The sequence below is a fragment of the Betta splendens genome, chromosome 16, assembly GCF_900634795.4.
Source record: "Betta splendens chromosome 16, fBetSpl5.4, whole genome shotgun sequence".
NCBI lineage: Eukaryota > Metazoa > Chordata > Actinopteri > Anabantiformes > Osphronemidae > Betta > Betta splendens.
In genome coordinates this window covers 8,210,501-8,231,223 of record NC_040896.2, presented here as the reverse complement: position 1 = coordinate 8,231,223, position 20,723 = coordinate 8,210,501, and the positions used below count along the sequence as shown (strand labels likewise).

General features: G+C 43.1%; 2 protein-coding genes across 7 annotated transcripts; one reads left to right on the top strand and one right to left on the bottom strand.

The window, feature by feature from the left end:
* Positions 1-6,892: 6,892 nt before the first annotated feature.
* rab5ab (RAB5A, member RAS oncogene family, b) lies at positions 6,893-13,095 on the bottom strand. The gene is made up of 6 exons (XM_029129791.3): positions 12,887-13,095; positions 11,453-11,675; positions 10,686-10,837; positions 9,819-9,941; positions 9,507-9,600; positions 6,893-8,528 (listed from the first exon to the last, which is right to left on the bottom strand). Exons 2-6 carry the CDS (start codon positions 11,616-11,618, stop codon positions 8,416-8,418), a joined length of 648 nt encoding a protein of 215 aa, XP_028985624.1. The 5' UTR covers positions 11,619-11,675; positions 12,887-13,095; the 3' UTR covers positions 6,893-8,415.
* Positions 13,096-13,367: 272 nt separating this feature from the next.
* On the top strand, positions 13,368-17,525 carry efhb (EF-hand domain family, member B). Of its 6 annotated transcripts, none has more exons than XM_055503303.1 (14): positions 13,368-13,591; positions 13,763-13,822; positions 13,998-14,141; positions 14,285-14,462; positions 14,606-14,710; positions 14,830-14,959; positions 15,039-15,128; positions 15,198-15,265; positions 15,353-15,507; positions 15,878-16,085; positions 16,256-16,477; positions 16,640-16,701; positions 16,776-16,821; positions 17,146-17,299. In XM_055503303.1, the coding sequence occupies exons 1-14, from the start codon at positions 13,508-13,510 to the stop codon at positions 17,160-17,162; spliced, it is 1,569 nt and encodes a 522-aa protein (XP_055359278.1). In that variant the 5' UTR covers positions 13,368-13,507; the 3' UTR covers positions 17,163-17,299. The 6 variants fall into 6 exon arrangements, with proteins under 6 accessions (XP_055359278.1, XP_055359277.1, XP_028985620.1 ...); XM_055503302.1 differs by having other exon boundaries at positions 16,256-16,489; XM_029129787.3 differs by having other exon boundaries at positions 16,256-16,489; positions 16,640-16,821; positions 17,146-17,525.
* Positions 17,526-20,723: the final 3,198 nt, after the last annotated feature.

Genomic DNA, 20,723 nt, shown 5'->3' with positions numbered 1-20,723 from the left:
GAGAAGGCGAATGCAGAATTAGCCTGAATGCGACGGGGAAGAAGGTCTCAGTGTTCGGCTGTGGTTGGCACATCAACACTGACGTCGAATCAACCACAGAGAAACATATTGGGATAAACACGATAATGACACAATGTTAGCGTGAGAGCTTAGCCTTGGACACATTTGGACTTCAAGATGTTTGTTCTGCTGGTAAAAGTGTCCAGTTGGACTGAGGACGAAAGAATGGAGCTACTGAGACGTCACCAGGAAAACCTCGAGGCGAATTCTAATTACATCTGCCACAAACAAAAGTGTCCTTTTAAAAAAATGCTACCAAAACCCAGAAGACACAGTGTGACGCAGCTGCAGGCCTGGGGTCCAAGGCTGACGTGTTGGTGTGACACGTATGTGAAGGTGCAGTGACTCAATACGTCACGTTAAAAATAGCAACACGGGGATTACGAAGCCAGAGCTGCAGTTTTGTTAATGTACATGTGACATTATTAGTAACTAAAAACGATTCTCCCACCGTAGATCACAGAGGAAACACAAATTACTGGTCTTATTCCAGCAGATTTATATTTAATGATGTGGGAAACTTGAACTGGTGCAGAAAAAAAAAGAATCTAATTTTATTGATTTTTAATGGGGAAACCTGCATGTCATCATCATTAAGCCTGATGATGCTGTAAGCAAAGACACAGTTCATTATGATCCCAAGACTTAAGACGGATTAATTCCCAGCGAGCTGCTTCTGGAGCCGTAACGATGTGACATTTTCAGCTCATCTGATCCGTTCCAAGTTACAGATGACATTTGCTCACAAAGTGATTTAGAGAGCGCGTCAGAATAAAAGCGTCACACCGTCGGCTCATTGTGAGCAGAAAACGAGAAGCCACTGTTCCACCAACGCGACAACACAGCGCAGGGTCTGAAAGGTACAAGACACAGCAACAGTCGACAACGTGGAGGCATCTGCTGTTCAACCACTGGGAACATCTGTCTAGAGGATTTATGACACGCACCCAAAACGCAGGAGGAGCTGAACTGTTAAACAAGGTCAGTCACGGAAGTGAGCGCTCTGAGCTTTAATGTGAAATGAAATCATCAAGGGCTGATTTCATCTGCAGTTGCGTTATAATGATCCGACGGTTCGAGTGCAGGCACATCGAACCCGTGTGTTCTCCGAGGAGCTCCGTCAGGTTCACCATCATCCGCTTCTCCTGGTGCAAGAAAATGCGTTCATGGCATTTCATTTGTTACATTGACTTGTTTCCATTCGAGATGAGAGGCCCCTCGAGGCCACGGCACTCGGGCGGGTGTTGTAACAGATACTTGACGCGAGCCCTCGGGACGTCTGGCAGGATCAGGCAGAACCGGGTAAAAGCCTTGATCCAACACCCTGATAAATGTCACAATTAACATTCCAGTCCATTAAGGTTTTTACTAGTTTAACTTGGTATGGGATGTTGAGTTTACACAAGTACTCCCAGGCAGCGATCCTTCTGAAACTCGGTCCCCACTTGTGAATTTGGCAGAAAAGCTGCATTCAAGTCGGCCTAGTTTTAGCGTTCGCTGCGTTTCAGGGAGGTTTGCAGAGGAGTCAGCGAAAGGTTCGTTCAGCGGTCGCTCTCAGAACGTTCCCAGAAGACGGTTCTGAGCACATCTGTCCACATCCACCTACGTCCCATAGATGTGCAACAACATCACTTACAGTAACATGAAGCAGTGCAGCAGATGTGGTGCAGAGACGCTGATCAGTCCTTCATGATGTAAACAGGCTGGTACGAGGGCAGCCACACAAAGGGCGCCGCGATCCGGTCCATGAAAGCAGTGTCAGAGCATTCATCATTAATGTTTTCAGAGGAAATCCTACCGCGATTCATCAGCGGAAGCAAAAAAAGCACAACATTACCACATTTGGCTGGTAATGCTGCATATTTACATATTCATGAATATGCAAAAAATGGTCTTCTCTGGTTATTCACACTAAGCAGCTGACACACACACACACACACACACACACACACACACACACACACACACACACACACACACACACACACACACACACACACACACACTTCAGCTGCTCCAAAAGCTGGCTCTGATGCTCAGAATTCACTCCACAAAAATAGATTCTGTTAAAGCCGCAGAGGTGGGACGAAGTCACAAGGACGTCTTACAGTGAGTCGTGGCCGACGGCCAGAGTGGAGCCACAGTTAAATGGAAAGTTTACAGGACTGACATTAGGGAAACACCCTCAGTCATCTGGAACGATCCCTGGTGTCCTTAAGAAAAAAGAAGCTTTTCACAATAAAATACACTGTAAAACTAGGTCTGTCAAAACAGGAATAGTGGAGGAATTACATGAAAAGCAAGTGAGTGTTTAGTGGGTAAAGTGTCAGTTGAAGGTTGAAGGTGATTTGAGATGAATGGAAAAGATTGGCCAACAATAGCCAAGCTAACAGCCAGAACACAGAAGAAACAGGAAACGGGACAAACCTATTAATCTATCTAGTTATATGTTTTCATCAACTAATTCAAATTATTAATCTGAGAGAGGCTTTCCATCGGGTCAGACATTACAACCGCTGAGTCAGATGCCAAAGTGACAAACCCCAAACATCTTCGAAGCGACACCTGAGAGGAGATCTTTGCTTTTCTGACTACCATGAGTTGCAGGTGCTAATCCCACAGCAGCTGCTGCTCCTGGAGGGAACAGAGTGAAACGTCCTCTCAGCCACGGTGACTGTAACCGAGTGCAATAGGTCTTAAAAATACATAAGACATAAAATGCATCGTCATGTATTGTCACTTGATTTTAAATGTATTTTACTGGTCATCATGTTGTTGGGCTGAAGATATTTTGAATTGAACGTCACAAATAAATGCTTTATCTTCAATAATTTTCCTTTTGCTGGATTGACTTGTCAAAGATCAAGAACAGATTGTGGTTTAAAAAAGAATGAATGTGTTGAGTCTCTAAACTTAGACATAAAAAGTTTGATAGGACCTCGGTGTTTGCAGTTATGAGTCCATCAGGCAGAGAACGGTGTGAGCTGCAGAGGTTGTTTAGAGACCTGTCATTAGCATGCGTTACAGACTGACCTAACCTCGACAGGCACATTAATTATTGAGCCATTAATTATTGGCTCAAACAGATGTCAGTCAAGTGAGACGGACACTCTGACCCTGGCGAATAACGCGGCGCGTGTGTCGGACCGTCCGACCAGGACCGCTCGTGTGTGAACACATTTGAGAGGTGCTATAAATTTCAAGGACAGGGAGCCAGTAAAAGGAGCCTTTCCCTGACAACGACGGGCTCATATATCAGCCTGTGTGACAATATAAATACTTCCACTGCTTCATTTCACATCAAGGAATCAAATAAGCGCCCTGGTAAAAGACATTAACACATTTAATTTAAATCAGACGGAATGAAAATATCTGTAAAGGAGCGGGAGATACAGGATGAAAGATCTGCTGATACTATGCAAGGTGGCAGTGGCAGATGGAAGATCACAATCTCTTAATATAACCTTCCTGGAGCCCTGCAGAGTGAAAAAGCTCAGCTTAGAGAGTGATTTTATCTCCTGCTCAGGCTTATTGAGCTTATTTCAGTTCGTTCTCTCAGCAGAGAGCTGCAGTAAAGCTCTCAGACTTAAGGCTTTTCTTCCTTCTAGAGACACTGATGCTCCATGTATGTTGAGTCATCGAGTTATGGAACTTGATGAAAGTGTTCATTAGCACCTCAGGTAGAAATTCTAAGCAACTAAAAACTACTAAGTTTTCCCACGTTGATTGGTTTGAATGAAGCAATTAAAAAACTCCAGCTCTCTGAGTTTTCTTCTGTTTAAAGGGTTTTTTCTTTTGCCCGTTTCATTTTAACTGCAATATTGATCTCTGTCCTGTTTGCAATGAAAAGTGGGTCCAGTAAATCAGCATTATCCAAACTGCTCATGAGCAGTGGCTGCTGTGGTTTGTCACTGCGGGCACCATTTCCTTTACTCTGCCTCCTCTCCATCAGCGCGATGCAGGAGCCCAACGTGGGTGAACTGCCTCAGCCGCGGCTTCAGGAGTTGTGTCTCCGCCGGTCGTGACTGCAACGCTGCACATCATAACATCACCCAAAACATAACGGAAATATCTGCAGCCTGCGGGGCTATCATTGTAATGAGGCTGTCACCGTGGAGACATCCCAGGGTTACCGGTGACAGCCCGGACAGGTGATGCATTCGCCAGCCGCCGAGATCACAGCGAGCAGCGGCCGTGACTTTCAGAAGGTCTCACCCTGTGTTTTTACCTCCACACGTCAGGAGCAGGCAGTCAGGCAATTTAACGTCACCTGTCCACTGGCATTTCTGTTAATTGACAAGAAAAAGGGCCCATTCTTTATAATGACTGCTGTAATGAAAATATTGACTCATACTAGACAGACCTCTACTAAAGAACAAAGGCCTCCGGTGCTGAACGAGGCTGTGCTAGACTCCAGGCAGCACCAGTGACAAGGCTGCAGGAAAGCTCATTGTCAGGTTTCTCTGCAAACGTGGACATCAACTAACGTAATTGCAGATTGTGCTGTAATTATACACAGGACTAGGGCAACTTTAATCATTTGATATTTAAAGCCTCAGCATCAGTTCAGCAGATTAACATCTGACACAGATGTGAAGAGATGAGTGAGTAAACATATAGCAAACGTTGGGTGGAGTGGTGCGATGCACTGCTGCCCCCACATGGCACCAAGGTGAACTGCACAGAAAGTGGACAAAAGACCCGCTACCGTCTGATTACGATTTATTTAAGCATTTTCAATTTCATTTCAGATCCAATTTTAAGTTTAGAACTCTTTAGTGAACTGTTGAGATAAGTTTATATACATATATATGACTTTATGTCAGTTATGTTTCTCAAATCTGGATTCTCATGAAAAGAGGATTTTCCACATCCACTTGAGTGTGAAGGGCCAGATTTGAAAGTGAAATACTCAGCATGTCTCCCAGCTGTGACGGAGCTTCCTGAATACTAACACAATCAGACTGAGCCCAGTTTGAGTTATGAAGCCTTCAGCGTGTCAAAACTTTTCATCATCACTTTTCATCATTCATAAAGGAAAACGCTAATGCGGCTTGTGTAAAAGCTTAAAATCCAAATGTCACAACACCCACGAACAGGTCTGATGCTGCTTTATTCTCTACTTGAGCAAGGTGCAAACGGTCACATCCCGCATCGCTCAGAAACTGATCTCGTTGCCAGGGAAACTGAAAAAGGTTGCCAAACAGCAGAATCCAGTTTAAGAGACTGATCGCTTCAGACGAGCAGAGACGGACCCTGCCGTTGTCGCTTTACATTTGGAATTATGTGCTGGCACAGACTGAGAGGAGTGGGTAATATGTGTCCATCCAAAACCTATCTATCCATCAGGCCGTCTGTTGAAGGCACTTTTGAGGCGCTCATTTGTAAATGTGTGATGAAAAGAAGTGGGGCTTTCTTCAAACTAAGTGTTTGTTCGCTGGCTGAGAACCTGTCCAGCTCTGACACCGTGATGGAGGAGAAGATTACGTCTGGCGAAACCTGCAATTTGACCAACAGGCCGGCTTCACGCAGCGTTCGACCAGGTGAGCTGAGGTAAATACAGTATGAGCAGCATCTGCGTTAGAGATGTAACTCATGTTGGCTGAAACATAAGGCCAAACAGATTTACTACCCAGTGTCGTGGAAGGAATTTTTATCAGTCATGCAAATGCGATGACTGGTCGCCACATGCTGCGGGAGGTCGCTGGGATGGATATGAAACACTGGCAGTTTGGAGTCATGGACCTGCTGGCTGCATGCAGACCTTCAGCTGTGGCCGTGATCCAGCCAGGTGTAACACCATACATCACCATACAGTACGTTACACACATCTGCCTGCACGGGCTGCATTCAGACTGCATGGAGCACAAGCCTTAGAAAGACACCACAGATAGACGATCCATGACCCACAGTAAACACAGCACAAGACTGGCTCAAAATAATCCAACCATTGTGGGAAAGGCTGCTCGTTTCGCATGAACCACATTCCTTGACTGGCAGAGTTACAGTTTCCAGAACCTGTTTAAGCATTTGAACGAGGCCGGATTGACAGCGGTTCAGACGCTGCAATCACAAGCTGTCTGTGTTCATTTAGACTTGGAAATGTGGCGTAATGGAGCTCTAGAGACAACAACCATGTGCAGTTCCCCCAGGAAAGAGCCTCGCAAGATCCCTGTCCACCAGGGCCAGCGTCTGACGCTTTCCTGGCAACACAAAGCTTGCAGTACTGTATGATGATGCCCTTTGAGTGCATGAAACAAGCTGCCCTGTGTCACCAGGGAGCAGAACACCACAAAGGATGGCACTGAAAACCAACCTCTATGACTCTGTGGAGAGATGGATGACAGAACGCTGTGTAATCTGGCTGAGTGACCACTTAATGCCAACTGCCTGGTTGATGGACATCGTCAAAACTATAAGAGAGCACTTACAGACTGAGGGTTAATCAGTTATTGATCCATGTGTGGAGCAGCTCCTTTATTTTCTGCTGCCTCCAGCAGTGTGTGGGTGCTGCCGGATGAACTGGCTGTTAATGAGCTATCACTGTCAAGAGCAGGAGGCCATTTCTGCAGAGATGGGTCCCGGCCAAATGTGTGATTGGACTGGTCAGGAGTTCAGAGGACTCGTCTGGTGAGTGAGAAACATGTGGATGGAACACGGCCATGAGGAGCGAAACATGTGGAACCAGAACCCAGGAGACTCTGCTGCTGCTGGTTGCTATCAACACCATGACCACATTATGTACATTAAACTTCAGTTATGAAATTAAATTAATTATTATTTTACATCTTTTCATGCCACCAACGTATTGTGCGCATAAAGGCTACAGGAGACCTCTTTACTTGATTTATTAAGTTGTATTCAGACACTCAAAACCGATCAGCCCATCACTAGTAATGCTGTTTTACATCATTAAAATTCATTGAGCTGTAAGAGAGAGACCACCAGTTAGGTTATTTATGCTACCTGTTATATCCAGAGGTTAGCAAGTCCAATACAGTCCATCGTATAAAATCGTAGGGCAGTCATCGTTAATTAAAACATGATCAACACTGTGCAATGCAGTAAAAGTTCCTTTCAAACATGACCATGGATCATTTCTGAAAAAAAAGTAACAAGACACCAGAGAGGGATTTAGTCATTAACACTACGTATACCTAAAAAGATCACCACTGCTTAACATCAGACCAGATTGAGACGAGGTCCGAGATGAAAATTAACAGAAAGAAAAAAGTAGACCTATATTGAACTATACAATTGTTTAGAACGTCTAGATAAATTTCCCGGTGAGCTCACGAGTGGTACTAAAGGAGGAAGACGACAACATTGCACTCTAGAACAACAGTAGAGTATATTTTTCCACAAACTTGTGACAATGGGAAGTCCAAATTTCTTTTTGTGCCATCTGAATTCTACTCGAAGCACCACCCCCGTCATTGAAATCCAAATTGACGCAGTTCAGGTACCGGACTGAACAGAAACCGAGCAAAAGAAAAACTGTTGCATGTTCGCAGTCTCAAAGAACCTGCTGGATTTTATTTCCTGCGTGAAGCTGCGTCAGAATGCACTTTCCCAGACTCCATGTTTCCCATCTCGCGAACACTCTGTTGCTTAGTATGATGTACGGCAACATGACAGACCAAAGCAATCTGCAGGTCTGACTCACATGTTTGCTTTTTAGAAATATGACATTAGTTGCACATAACGGGAAGCCTGACACGGCCATTTCTCTTCTTTACTCTCAGAAGATTATTTGTGTGACTTTTCCAACAGGACAGGACTAAATTTATTATTGGTGCTTTTCCATTAGGAGCCTCAGTTGAAGTCCTCTTGAGTAGCAGATGGGGGGGGGGGTCCATTCCTGGCACTCTCTGAACACAACAAACTGTCTGAAAGCCAGACGCGTCAGGAAGAGAACAATTTGGTTTTCTTTTGATTGTGACCTCACACACAACACAGAAGAGGCATCATGTATGTCCATTAGACCCTGTGAAAACCCCATGAGTTTACGCCTTCTCATCAGCAAATCACTTCTGGAAACTCACACTCATTTTTACATTTACCGGTTACCTGCTCGATCAGCTTTCTTAAAACAGGGTTGGTCTTCCAACAGAGAGAGAAATAAAAAATGTGTGTTGTAGGCGTTGTAGTGATACATGCATCCATTATACTGATATACACGTCTTTAAAAAAAAGTAAAAAAAAAAAAAAAAAACATCAACAAAAAGGTATTAGAAATGCAGCTATACAGAGTCTTTCAGCTATTCCAGGGGAGTGGATCAGGTGTAATGTCTGAGAGCCGAGGAGCCCGATTCAAACGTTGTTCAGTTTAGAAGATGAGCAGGAAGAGCTGGATTAGTTACTGCAGCAGGAGCGGCTGGTGGGCTGGGCTGTCTCTGTTAGGTCCACTCCTCGGTTCCTGCCGCTGGTGGTTCCGGGGGCTTGATCGCTCTTGGGTAGCTTCTTTGCTGCAGTGACAGAGCAACAAGGTGAAGTCGCGTTGAGTCATATTAATAAGTTAATAGATTACATGTTGACACCATCAACACACCCTGGTCCCATTCTATCCACAGCACTGCAGCCGTGTGAACGACGCCTCAGCCACCAGCGACCTCTGGTGGACAAGCACTGTGCAGACAGTCCGTTCATTTTGAAAGTTACATGTTCACCTGTCTCGAGCCCTTGTTGCAGAATTATAACAACCGTGTGTAATAACTGCTGAGTGATGCATTATCTCATTTAACTGTACATGTGCAGTTAAAGTACAATCACCAGCTTTCTGCTAAACTCTAGATACAGTGGTGATACTGACTAGCTTTACAAGTTTGGTGGCTACTAATAAAACTGCAGATTCATTCTGACTAATTATTCACGAGTTACAATGGGCTTTTTTCTTTGGAGTAATTTATTAGCAAGGGATGATCACATGGATGCAAATGCCATGTAAAAAGGTTCCACCTGAATGAGGTCACTGCTTTATGGGTTGAAGATAACAGAGTGGACCAATGAAACTAATCTCCTAGCAGTCGGTTCTGTCCTTCGGCCACTAGTGACCTTTGGCAGCTTTCTTATTATAGATTGGCATGAAAAGAAAGACTTGGTTCCCTGAACACAATAAATCCATGGGAAAATAATAACATTTACTTGAACGCAGGACACAAGTTTTACTGAAACTGTGTATTATAAAATTAAACAAACTTTTTGAATTATTTTTTCCTGTATGTTCTGCTTCACCTTCCTACAGTAACACATTTACACCTGAGGGCTTCCTTGTACCACCACATTCCTCTACCGCTGCTTGAAGGTCGTCAGTGTTTATACAGACACAGCGTAAACTTGACCGCTACTAGTTGGAATATCTGAAGTACCACGAGGGACGGTGACACTATTCATGTTTACATGTACATAATGTTAAAAAAAAGATGACTGATATAAGAGACACTTACCAATGGCCATAAAAATCTCATTTACGTTCATAGACGTCTTTGCAGATGTTTCCATGAAAAGCAAACTGTTATCATCTGCATAAGACTGGGCATCCTATGAAAAACAATCCAACATCAGGAGATCATTAGTTAGAAATGACTTCACAGCTCACAAGGACAAACAGTGTGTGGAGGAAGCAAATTAGAATGTTCTAAAACCAGTTTTACAAATAACAATCAGTCCGTGAATGTTTTATATTAGCTTGGGCTAATGATTTCTTTAGTTTCAGGCACATGAACTTGTTCATTAATAAGGATTTGAAAAATGCAAACCTGGAAGTCCAGTGCTCTCTTGTTTGCGAGATCAGCCTTGTTCCCAGCCAGGGCTATTACAATATTTGGACTGGCTTGTCTCTGAAGCTCTTTCACCCAGTTCTTTGCTCGTACAAACGACTCCTGGCAAACAAAACAGGAAAGTGAGGGGTGACTCAGTTCGTCAAAATAACAATAAAACCATGTGACGGACAACAGTTGCTCCTCTACGACATGCCTTTGCTCATAGTATTTCTGATTACAAGAAGCATCTCATTAAAATGAATATTTCGAGAGGCAGACTTGTGCCATACTGTGATAGAGAAGTTCTGCAGACAGATTCTTTGAACTGTCTGAAAAAGGGGACTTCTTTATTTGTTCATGACCTCATCGTCGACTGTTCTGTGTTCTTCTTATTGGAAGCCAAGTTTAAATGTGCAAAAGTATTCACAGGTCCAATCAGCGGAACAACAGATCGTGCGTGGTCTGGAGTTTGTGCATATGTTGCCAGGTGTGTATCAAGACAAAAGAACCGACAGACAGACAAAAGTGTGCACGCGCACACACACACACACACACACACACACACACACACACACACACACACACACACACACACACACACACACACACACACACACACACACACACACACACACACACACACACACACACACACACTTCCCTGAATGATCTGCACAATGTATTATGTTGGTAACACTGTGTGGTTGAGCAATGACTCATCTCATAATCTGTCAGGTTACCAAGGTAAGGTTTTGTTTTCATTGCTACTAAGACAGATTAAGATCGAAGCCTCATAAAAATACTTTTCATGATGAGAGCAGAGCAAGCGATAACTACAAACCACAGCAAATCTTTCTAACTCACCTCATTTGTTATATCATACACCACGATGGCTGCCTGGGCACCTCTGTAGTACATGGGAGCCAGGCTGTGGTAGCGCTCCTGCCCGGCTGTGTCCCAGATCTCAAATTTGACTGTTGTGTCATCCAAACATACTGTCTGAGTCAGGAAGGCAGCTGTGAGGACACAAGGCAAGATCAGAATGTGTTTCAAAGCTGTAGACAGGCTTGAGCACATTTCCACGTTTGATAAAGAGAGTCTTGATAATTTTAAAAACAAATTGAAGATTCTGGTAAACACTTACACACTCACTCTGACCAGGACAAATTCACTCAACTACATTTATTCTGCTGTGGAGATCAAACCTGCATCATCACTCTCTACTGACTGAACTTCTGCATCTCTGCCTGCAGTTGTGAATGACTCCAGACATTTTCTGTTGGTTTATGATTGGTGTATTTGAATGGGGATTCTGTCTGTGATCTGTATTGAGCATTGTTGAATGATCTTTAAGAAAAGTAGCTACTGTATGACAAACTAATGGAATTTGATTCAACAAGCAGTACATTGCACTTTACAGCCTTGCCATTGTGCAGCACTTGTACGATTATGCAGACAGCTCCTGAATGTTTTAACCTTGTGCATGATGCAGAATGTACCATGACACAGAAGCAAAGACTTGGGAATTGAACCAGTTGTTCTTACAGTTCTGTGCTTGTCTTGGTCACTGTGCTCTTTGTGCACCATGTTTTCTACCTATTGCTTACGTAATTTTTTTAGAAAACACATACCTCCAATTGTGCTCTCTTGAAATTCATGAAACTGTCCTTTTACGAACCGAAGTACGAGACTTGACTTCCCCACAGCCGACTCTCCTAAAAGCACGAGTTTGAACTGGCAGATCTTGTTGCCTGCGTTTGGCCCATTGGGTCTTGTAGCTCCACCTCTACTTGCCATGTCACACTGACCGGTCCCTTCGCTGGATGCTGGTGGACTGTGGAAAACTGAAAACACCTGAACAGGAGTCAAACAAAGATAGATGTTATTATGGCATTTCAAAGGTTTTATATGTTGTTAGATAATATACTTTTTAGGCTTTTCAAAATTTAACTTTCTCATAAAACGTACAATTGTCATAAATCGTGTACGCTTTGTAATTACAACTTACACATTACAGCCATGACAAACAAAACTGTAGCAACTTCTTTAACAGCTACTAATCACATGGGAAAAGCCTGCACAGGTTTGACAACAAAACACTGTCAGTTACTTTAATACACGCCATGCACCTCACTGATCTACACCACTTCCCAAATCACAAGGTGAGTCACTGAAAAAGTAAACGGGGAGCAACTTCCAGGGACGACAGAACCTCGCCAACTGGTGTTAAATGTGAACCAACGAAAAGCGGTCACACAGTTATACGTGTCTGGGCACATACGTGAAAAAATGCTCTCAGCCTAGGTTACAAATATGAATAACAGCGTAAACCGCGTTAACCACGTTGATTACACTTATAGTTTGGACCGTTCTCATCAAGCAAAGAGATTAATCAGCCCTAAAATGATCGCCGTCCCCTTTTCCGGACTCCCCATGCTACACACAGCGCACCAAAACAAGCAGCTGGCGTTATGCTGTCGTTCAGTGGCTCGAATTAACGTGACACACTAACGACTTTTACTGGCGAGCATTAACAACATCGCTAGCAAACTAGCTAGCTTGCTAGCAGCAAGTACGAAATGTCTAGTCCCAAAACAAATCTGACGCTGTAATAACACATTAGTCGGCCCCTCTCTAACGTTAGTGTTACTATGGTTAGTATCATACATCTAGCTCATACTCGTAAAATCTGACGTTGATATCACGGTTGAGAATGTCAAATCACAGATGATTCAGGATTGGGTGTGTACAGCTATTGACAGCGAGCTGGCGTCAGGAGCAAGGCGTTAAACTGCTGCACTATCGCCTTAATACAAGAACTAAATATTATAGCAGATGTGTGATAAACTAAACGTGAGCCAGTGACAATGATATAAACACGACGAGTTTTCCCCACAACGTCCACATGCTATGCTAACTAGCTTGGCCCTTCTGTCGACTAGGGCTAGCAAACGTTAGCCTGATAATAACGTTAGATACTGGCTAACACAGTTTAGCCGTGGCCACATCGGGAGGATCCCGGATAGCCATTAGCTGGCAAGCTAACGCTAACATTAGCTACTCACCTAACCAAATAAACGGAGGTTGGTAATGTGGATGATATTTCCAGGACAATATTTGTGTAACTTCAGCGTCCGTTCACAGTGTGTCGAGTGCCCAACCAGCATTAGATCTCATGAAGCTTCGCAACGTCCTTCTCCCACTTCTCTCAACTTCCCTTTTCGCATTGTACGAAGGATGATGACAGATCGTATGACTGGAATTGACAATTCACCACGTAGCTGCGCAAGAACCAATCACAATTCTGGATTTAACTCCAATTTACCGGCAATTATTTGCGTCTTTCCAAAAAACTACAAGCCAACGCAAAAAAGAGTCAAAACCGAAAAAGGAAAAAAAGGATTTACATAATATTAAAAATATAGAAACCTAAACAAAAATAAATACAATATTATTTTTTAAATTAATATTGTATTAGATATTTTACTCTTTACATTATTTTAGCGTAGTACTCTAATATTAAAAAAAAATTCACTGTTCGTTTCGATTCGTGTTGCTAGGCAACACAAGTCAAACAGGCGCAGTGTCTTGTTGACTGACCAGAGAGTTTACTCCAGTAAGAGACTAGATTAAAACTTTCCCGAGGAGGTTAAGACGAATGATGATCGTAAGGCTTAGCATTGAAGATGAGTATTACTAACGGACAAACCACTCACCAAGCAAATTATGAACAAAATATAGCGGTTCCCAGACGTCCAAGCAGACCGAGGGTAAGTCGCCACTGAGGCCAGTTAGGCTAGTTAGTTAGTTAGTTTAGTTAGCTTTTAGCTCTAAGCTTAATACACACAGGGCGTTCAGGATAAATACTCATTTGTTTTAAAGGATACCCACTTTCTTGGTCTGCTTCAAAATAATTGCTAAATTTTTCCGTTGAACACAAGGCTGGGAAACTAATACCTGTTGGAGACAGGGTTCAGACCTGCTTACAGGAAGTGGAAGGGGTAAGTAGTACTAACACAAATAAGCTAAGCAAAATCTAAATGATTTCATATATATTGACCACATCCATATTTGTCTCATTGGATTATCAAGTATCAATGTCCTAATCGGCAGTTATCACTTACTGTATAGACACACTGTAGATCCTATAGCTAATATTGATTGAATGACCTTCAGCCCCTCAGTCCACCAGCTGTTAGAAAATTTCATGGCAGCAGTCAACCAGATCCAGGAACCATCAGAGTGCATCATGGGAAGGCAAATGATCCAGATGTTGCCAGCACACTGGTTCATGGCATCAGCACCAAATCATCCCTCACTGTGAGTATCAAACCTGAACACGAGACCTTTTTGTTTGGAAAGTGAAGGAGCTACAGTAATACTCCAGAACACTGTGCTCGTCTTAGAGGACAAAAGTGACTTGGTCCCATCAGTTTCAAACGTCTTTTTACTGATCCCAACAGGGCAGCAGTTTGCTAAATCCTCCCCCAAAGACTGTATTTCAGCACAGACTGCAAGAGCTCAAGGAAGCAGTGTACTTGTCCAGTCAAAGAGCACCACTGGGCAGGTCACACGATCAGCAAAGTGGACTTCCCCGCTGGTATAATGGCACAACTACATTTGGCGTAAAAACTCTTAAAGGTATGTACTGTATATGTAAAGTGACAGATTAAACATTTTCCTTTCTACTGTAAATATTTGTCCTCGTTTTTTGGCATTAATAAGTAAACATCCATTTTATTATTGTAATTTAAGAGGACATATATAACTGACCTTTTTTCCAGGGGGGGATGTGCGTGAAATTATTAACCCGTCAAAAACAGCAGAGGAAGTAGAAAGAGAAGCTCAGGAGGGACATAAATCTTTAAGCCGCAATACTTATTTTGTTGGTAAGGAGAGTACAAATCTATTATATAGAGAATATTTACTGTTAACAACTAATAAATCAAGTTTTGCCCACTTAATGTGATACTGTGTCTGTACAGTAATTCATTTAGCTTTATTCTAGGTGAGCAGATTGATAGGAAGTACGACTGGAGTCGCTGCAGTAAAGACAGTAGGTTTGGGATCCTCACACCTCATTTCAATGATGGCCGCACTCTTTGTAGAAGTCTCCGCTGGCTGGGGGAGACGCAGAAGTAAGTAATAAAAGCATTTTGTTGCTTTGTGTGTATTTACTGTAAGGTAATTAAAATGTGCCTGAACCCTTTCGCTCAGGTTTTATAATCCCAAGACTGTTTGGAAAAGATCGGGGAACAGAGAAGCAACTTCACCACAAACCAGCAAAGTGTCAGTTTCTTCAGATCAGTTCAGTGACTCCTAGCTATACTTTACTAAGCAATGTTTATTAATTCGCTCATAAACCTGTCTTTTCAGGAGAGGAAATACCTTGAATCTTCCACCAGGCCACACGTTTGGAATACTGCTGCCACCAGACAAATATGGTATCAATTATATACAAAATACCTTTCCTGAGACATATATTTTTTTGTTTAGGACTGCAAAATATACTTTGTTTGCTTGTTCTTCAGGTGCTGGAGATATAATCCACTCTGCAGAGCCAGGGCTCTATGCTAGAGGTCAGGACAGACAGCGCAGCCTGATCAGCGCAGTGCAACACCATCTCAAAAAGGTCAACTTCCACAGCTTCCCTTCCTTGTTGAAGGCGTTCCGACATTATGACAAGGTACAGTAGGACATCAACTCAAAGAAAATGCAGTAAATTATATAATACATCCATGCACTGAGGATCACCACCATAAAGTGTTCTTAAATGTTGGATAAATGCTTTGACCTTTGACCTCTCAATTAATTTGCTGATTTGAACAGAAACATGTCATGTTAATCAGTGCTCTCCACCATCTCCACCAAATGAAGACGCATCCTTTATAAATATCACTCATAGTTTGTTGTTTTTTTGTTGTCTGTCTGAATTGGTGAACATTTGTATTTATTGTAGCAAGAAAGTCACAGTGGTACTAACTAATATAGGATGTTTTGTCAGTGAACTGTAGTTGTTTAGCCCCTTCATCCACATTATATGTGTTATTCTCTAGAAAGGTAAGGGGATGATTGACAAAGACGACCTGCAGGAGGTGTGCCGTCAGTTCCAGCTGGATGTTAGCGACTCCGTCCTTAATGACTTAATGGACTACTGTGATGCAGACAAGGATGGATTCATCAATTTCCTTGAGTTTGCCAACTTCCTAAACTGGAAGGACAAGATGCCAATCAGCAGTCGAGAGCAACGGATTATTCTGAATGGTCAGACAGTGTTTAATCTGATCAACAAGGCTATGCCGTGTACTGTTTTGTGAGCCAGTTAGGACAAATAAGTGACTCAGTTAAGATATTACAGTATAAGTTATTTTAGATAATATTTTACAGGAGGCTCAGCTTAGTTTTTGTTTGTGCCTGTTTTCCTGTTTCTGTAGAGTGTCAGGAGAGCACAGCTCCAGCCAACACAGAGGGGACGCCAGAATCCGCATATCTCCCTGCCTCAAAGGCCTTGATCAAGACTGAGGACCTGGAGCCTGTGGAGCCAGGCAGCTCACTGAAGACCCTGAGGACCCTGAGACGACCCAGGGCAGTAGCAGATCACTTCATCACCTCCTCCTCCCTTATTGGGCCTGTTAGTGCTGGTCCACACACATCAGGTGAGTCAGAAGGTACATAATCAGGAAAGTGGACTCATTCGCACACAATGCTACACATGCGACATGATAATAATTGACAAGGTAGCTGGTTTAACACCTTTATATTTTATGACTCCTATTTCTGAAAAAATCCTACTCCTCATCTGGGTTCTATTGTCATAGACATTCGCACATATGGGATCCCGTCTGTGCGCTTCGACCTTCCAGCTCCACGCATCAAGAGAGTCAGTGACACTACTAATTATGGCGATACATCCACAGCTGCAAATCTATTACATCCATCAATTCATGCCCTCAGAGGGGTTCACGAGGAAGACTTCTTCTGTTCGCGCACCAAGAACGAGGTACGGTCCTTTCTACAGGCGTTACGGTACAGTATGAATAGTGATTCATGTTTAATTTTCTTTGTTCCATAAATGCATGACAATTTGATCTTCATGGTTTCTCTTTATTTAAAAGTTTTACATCTGTGTTTCTGGCCCTGGAAAGACTTTTCACCATGATCTGATTTCATTCAGGCTTAGTTCTTTTCCATAGCAGTTGTTAAGGGCAGACTTGTTTTTCCAAATGTAATGAAGTCACAGACAAAACATTTGGCGATGTTAGTTATTACCATGTTTTATAGAAATAGGTTTTTATTGCTGACATTGTCAACCTCCTCATTACAGATTGCAGAAATCTTTAGGAATGTAGGTGTCAGTCTCTCTGAGGAGACATTTGAGGAGGCCTGGAAGCTGGCGTCAATGAAACAACCATCCGGAGAAGTTTGCGTGGAAGATTTCCGTAACACACTAAAGGAAATAAAAGCAATTTAATACTGGAAATGTATTTTCTATTCCCACTCACTACATGTATCTAAAAATATGTAAAAGCTTCAGTTTAATGTTTTATCTTCAATAGAAAGAATTTATGAAAACACTTTATTATCAACGTAGGAGTAAAATATACGTTGCAGTCTTGCTGATGTGAGGTTTTCCCAGTGATAACCATAAAGCGTGAATAAAGCACAAAGACACCAAACTTCAACTGATTTGCAAATTCTCACATCTATTAAAGCATGACTTAAGTTTTCATGGTCCTTCCTTTGCTGGATGTCCTCCTTCATTGCAGCCTGTCCACTCCAGGGTCCACTCCGCTCAGTAATGTGGCTACACATTACTGTCCTCACAGCTGATTTCACGTTTCACAGTGAGCACAGCATCAGTGTTGTGAAACCAGAGAAAGGTTTTTGTAGTGTGCAGAAACAGCTTGCTACTGATTTCTACTCTGCTTAGCTTTATCTTGTAATTCGATTAATGAACCTCACAATGAGAGTCCAACAGCGAGAGCACAATCAATTAACGGGGCTGAGACACATGCAGACGTACAGACACTCAGAGGTACCAGGGCTTGTTTGCAATCTGCTTTGCCAACCAGATTAATGAAACTGGTTGGCACACAGCCTCGACTGATTCATGTCAGATCACACAAAACAGAAAAATAACTAATAAAAAAACATTAGCTTTTTATATATTCACCACTTGCTTTTGTTTTCTTGTTAATTTCCATTAAACTGAGTGATGCACAGGCATGGCAAATTGTTTAATGTGCTTTCACCATATCCATGAGCATATTGACATGTGCTAAGCTAACCGCACTCATTTAATCTCATTATAACTGTGAGATGCTCCACTGGAACCAAACCCCCCCACGCAAACTTCCACAGACTGCATATTACTATGCAGGAAAATTAGAATAATCCTCGGCGTATTTCATTATGCATGAATTACCGGCCGCTAATGACAGAATCCTCTCTGTTTGTCAGATATGTTGTCAGCATTAATAATATTGCAGTACGTTTTAGCAGAATGGGATGACACGCAGCATTCATGAATCCTGCCATGATTCAGACGAGTGACAGATTTCTGGCCACGGGCTCGGAAACAAGCTGCGTTTAAGTTGGTTTAATGGGTGGAGAATTTCCTGGAGGAACTCTCGTTAGCAGCAGCGCTACCCACCTATTTCCACTAGGTAAAAAAATAAAAAGTAAAGAACCTGTGCTGGGATCGCCTGTTGATTGGTGAAATACTTCGAGCTGCTGAATTGTACACTGCACTGCTGACAACCGTGAAGCAGAACATACGCTCCTTCATGGACGTTATGGAGAATGGCCTTTCCTGCTGCCTCTTGGATTTTCTCACCAACAGCAGAATACCAATACATTTGGGTCCTACTTTGCCAGCATTTATAATCCTAAAGGCTGTTACATTAACTCGGTGATGTGACAAACTTTTAAGATGACATTTACAAAGTTTCACTTAGTTTTCATTGTCCTTCAGTATCAGCGGATCTACTTTAATGTCAGTATCCAAACACTCGTCTCCAGGAAGTCCTCAAAATAAAGGCAAACACTGACATTCAAACTAAGTTTGACTCACCTTGAAAGTAACGAGGACAGGGTTCTAGAAAACCTTTTCCTTATCCTGCCAAACTGTCGGATTGCCAGTGATGGGCAAAACAGGCTTTCTCAGAGCCGACTGTAAGACCTGAAACAACGGAGGCGAACGTGGCCAACTAGGGTGCTGTTGAAAGGCCGCACCACGAGCCCAGACACTAACTGGATTAACTGCCGAACGAGGAAAGAGGCTTTGACTGTTCCATGCTCCGCAAGTGAAATTATTTTCCTCAGCAGCTCTTCAGAAGTCAAATAAACTGTGTGAAGCAACAGGATTCTGTGTTTGACAAGCAGTCAGACGTGTGTGCTCGTTGTGTGAGGTGAGCCTCCCGCTCTGCGGATTTTTAAAAATGTAGGAAATGTTCTGTCGTGCTGACATTGTAATGCACTGTTGTCCACTGCTTACTCACCAATAATGAATTAGTTTCATGTAAAACAAAACAAAGGAAAATTTATTGATCTAGGGTCCAGAATTAGTTTATTTGCTTCATTTGTGTGAGCTCTAAGATACAAAAATATAAGAAATATATAATATACAAAAGTGAGGAATTTAAATCAGCTGGCCTCGTGTGCTGTTACATTCACCTGCTGCATAAATATACGAACGTTTGAAATGACAAATGCTCGGAGGGAGTTTAAGAATTTACTGGAAGCACATAAAGGTAAAGGTGGTTTACTCACAGTGTCCAGTAGAGGGCGCTACATATCCATTTATGGCTGTAATTGCTTTCTGTGTGCGCGTCTGCGCGTGACAGGGAAGAAGAGAGAGTGTAGGAAACTCATGAAGAAACTTTAGTCTTTGCTCGTGCAAGAATTATTAACAAACACAGAAAAATATTGCTTGCACACACGCAACCACCCACACACGCACACACAACTTTAAAATGCCCAAAATGTGAAATCTAATCATCAGACCAGAACATAATTTAGTCCCCGCTGCTGTCGGTGTTTACACATCAGCCCTTCGCGCTCACGCGCACGTGTCGGCTCCGCCCACCTGAAGTTCTCCCGAGTAATTTTATTTATTAATAATTAGCAGCGCAGCGCGTGGTTATTTGAAATTGCGCTCAGACACAGAAACCTTTCCGGGATGTATCACAGTAATTACGTGTGTCAGCTGAGAATGCTTTTAACATCTGCGAGTCGAGTGGAGCTGAATATTAACGAGTCCACGCAGGATGGGGGCTAATTGTGGGAGAATCCACGGATAGACGTCGAGTTAGCGGCCAGGCCGCTGCCTGTGAGGCGGTACGGAGCTATGAGGAGGAGGAGGAGGAAGAGGAAGAGGAAGGAGACGAGTGTCCAGTAAGTCCAGCGCAACCAGTAAACATGCTAACAACAAAAACGTTGTCCACGTGAGAACACTTTGAAGTCAATAAGTAAAAGAACCGATGACCAACACGCACGCGAGCTAGCGGCCAGGCAGCTCTACGTCACGGTGCACTAATACACGGAAATCACACACACGTGCGCTCTTTTAATTGCTGTACGTAACGTAGAGACGTAGAAAGTCGAGGCTTTAGGGACAAGGTAAGAAAGCAGTTGACAGACTGTACTCAGGCCTGACAGGAATTTAAGGCGGCTCTGAAGCCGTTCGGTTGGTGAGTAAAGGGCCGAGTGCCACGGGCCTGTGTGGCGCGTGCGGAGCTGCGATGCTTCCTCCGTGGAGCCGCTGAACGGCACTGTTGTCCACAGCCGAGCTCCGACGGGAATGAAGACGTCGAGAGGCAGGCGTGTCACCGGCGGAGCCGTGGCCCAACATGGAGTCTGGTTTATTAATGAGTCAGAGTCATCAATTATACACAGGATCTG

Excerpts from the sequence above, each read along its gene's own strand:
- rab5ab (XM_029129791.3), bottom strand. The coding sequence starts at position 11,618 with ATGGCAAGTAGAGGTGGAGCTACAAGACCCAATGGGCCAAACGCAGGC. Across the intron at positions 10,838-11,452 it reads TCAAGAGAGCACAATTGGAG|CTGCCTTCCTGACTCAGACA; the intron begins GTATGTGTTTTC and ends GTGTCCTCACAG. Across the intron at positions 8,529-9,506 it reads TGAGATTTTTATGGCCATTG|CAAAGAAGCTACCCAAGAGC; the intron begins GTAAGTGTCTCT and ends CTGTCACTGCAG.
- efhb (XM_029129787.3), top strand. The coding sequence starts at position 13,508 with ATGAGTATTACTAACGGACAAACCACTCACCAAGCAAATTATGAACAA. Across the intron at positions 14,960-15,038 it reads TGGCTGGGGGAGACGCAGAA|GTTTTATAATCCCAAGACTG; the intron begins GTAAGTAATAAA and ends CCTTTCGCTCAG. Across the intron at positions 15,508-15,877 it reads CGTTCCGACATTATGACAAG|AAAGGTAAGGGGATGATTGA; the intron begins GTACAGTAGGAC and ends GTTATTCTCTAG.